This window comes from Nematolebias whitei, chromosome 13, assembly GCF_014905685.2.
Source record: "Nematolebias whitei isolate Nwh7 chromosome 13, NemWhi1, whole genome shotgun sequence".
NCBI lineage: Eukaryota > Metazoa > Chordata > Actinopteri > Cyprinodontiformes > Rivulidae > Nematolebias > Nematolebias whitei.
The window spans coordinates 2,974,631-2,975,775 of record NC_056510.1 but is presented as its reverse complement, the minus strand read 5'-3'; the positions used below and the strand labels follow the sequence as shown (position 1 = coordinate 2,975,775).

General features: G+C 45.4%; 1 protein-coding gene across 1 annotated transcript in view; it reads right to left on the bottom strand.

Annotated features, from left to right (window-relative positions):
- Positions 1-351: 351 nt before the first annotated feature.
- Positions 352-1,145, bottom strand: part of LOC119419761 (serine/threonine-protein phosphatase 6 regulatory ankyrin repeat subunit B) — a 2,647-nt gene continuing 1,853 nt past the window's right edge. Inside the window, exons 4-5 of the mRNA XM_037687143.1 lie at positions 1,044-1,109; positions 352-523 (exon numbers count right to left, since the gene is read on the bottom strand). Of these exons, the coding sequence (XP_037543071.1) occupies positions 352-523; positions 1,044-1,109 (238 nt within the window). The remainder of the gene's footprint in view (positions 524-1,043; positions 1,110-1,145) is intronic.

Genomic DNA, 1,145 nt, shown 5'->3' with positions numbered 1-1,145 from the left:
CTTGACCTTAGTAAAGTACACAGTATACTGAGTACTTGACCTTAGTAAAGTACACAGTATACTGAGTACTTGACCTACATACATACATCCGTTCATTCATCCTTTATCTGTCCATTCATTTATTCATCCGTCTATCCGTCTGTTTATTAACTAAAACAACAGAAACCTACTTGTTGTTGTTGTTGTTTGTCCTTAGGTCCATCTTTTAATTTCCTGCTCTCTCTGTTTTGGCTCCAGTGTTTTAAGTTTGGATTCTTCGGCTACTTATCGACTATCAGCCGAACATGTTAACATTCCTAACACGGAGCAGCTGATGTCTGCTGCTCAGCAGCCTTAGTTAAGTTTTAAATACTAAAGTGACGTGTTAAACTGTGTGTGTGTGTGTGTGTGGGGGGGGGGGGGGGGTCTGACCAGTTCCAGGCAGTGCCGGTGTCCGAAGGCTGCAGCGTAGTGAACAGGACTGTAGCCCTGCTTGTCTTTCAGCGAGGCCGTCGCTCCGCTCTGAAGCAGGAACTCCAAACATCTGCACCACAAACACAACATCTGTCTGGAAAAGTTTCATACATGAACTACTTCACATGGTGTCACGTAAGACCACGTTCTTCTGAAACCTCTGAGTCCTTCACACAACAGCTGGAGTTATGCTGGATAAGTATTTGGCCTGCTGGGTGTGTTATCGCTGCCAACATGTTCCCACACTACGTCGTGACTGACAGGACGGAGATGAACACCAACATTTAGCAGCTTAAAGCTTTTTAAAGAGAAACCAGAAAAAGAATGACGGGAGTCTTCAGTGACGTGGACTGAAGCTCAACGTGTTCAGGTTCTTGTCATGTTTAGAAAAATATATAAATAAAATGAATTTGTTCGGGTGTTTGTTTTATCAGAGGATGATAACCAACACGGTGACATCACTTCATTAAAAATACATATTTTTATTTAACAAACATGTTTTTGAATTTAAAGAATTATCTTCTGTTTCTGAATAACTGTTGAGTGGATTTGGAGCCAGATCCCCCCCACCCCCCCAGGTGTGGACTTACAGAGCCGCCTCCTTTTCCCGCTCGGCCTGGACTCCTTCGCTCTCGGGCTCCAGAGCAACGCTGCGCCTGTTGGGGGGTTGGGGGGGGGGGGGGGGGGGGGGG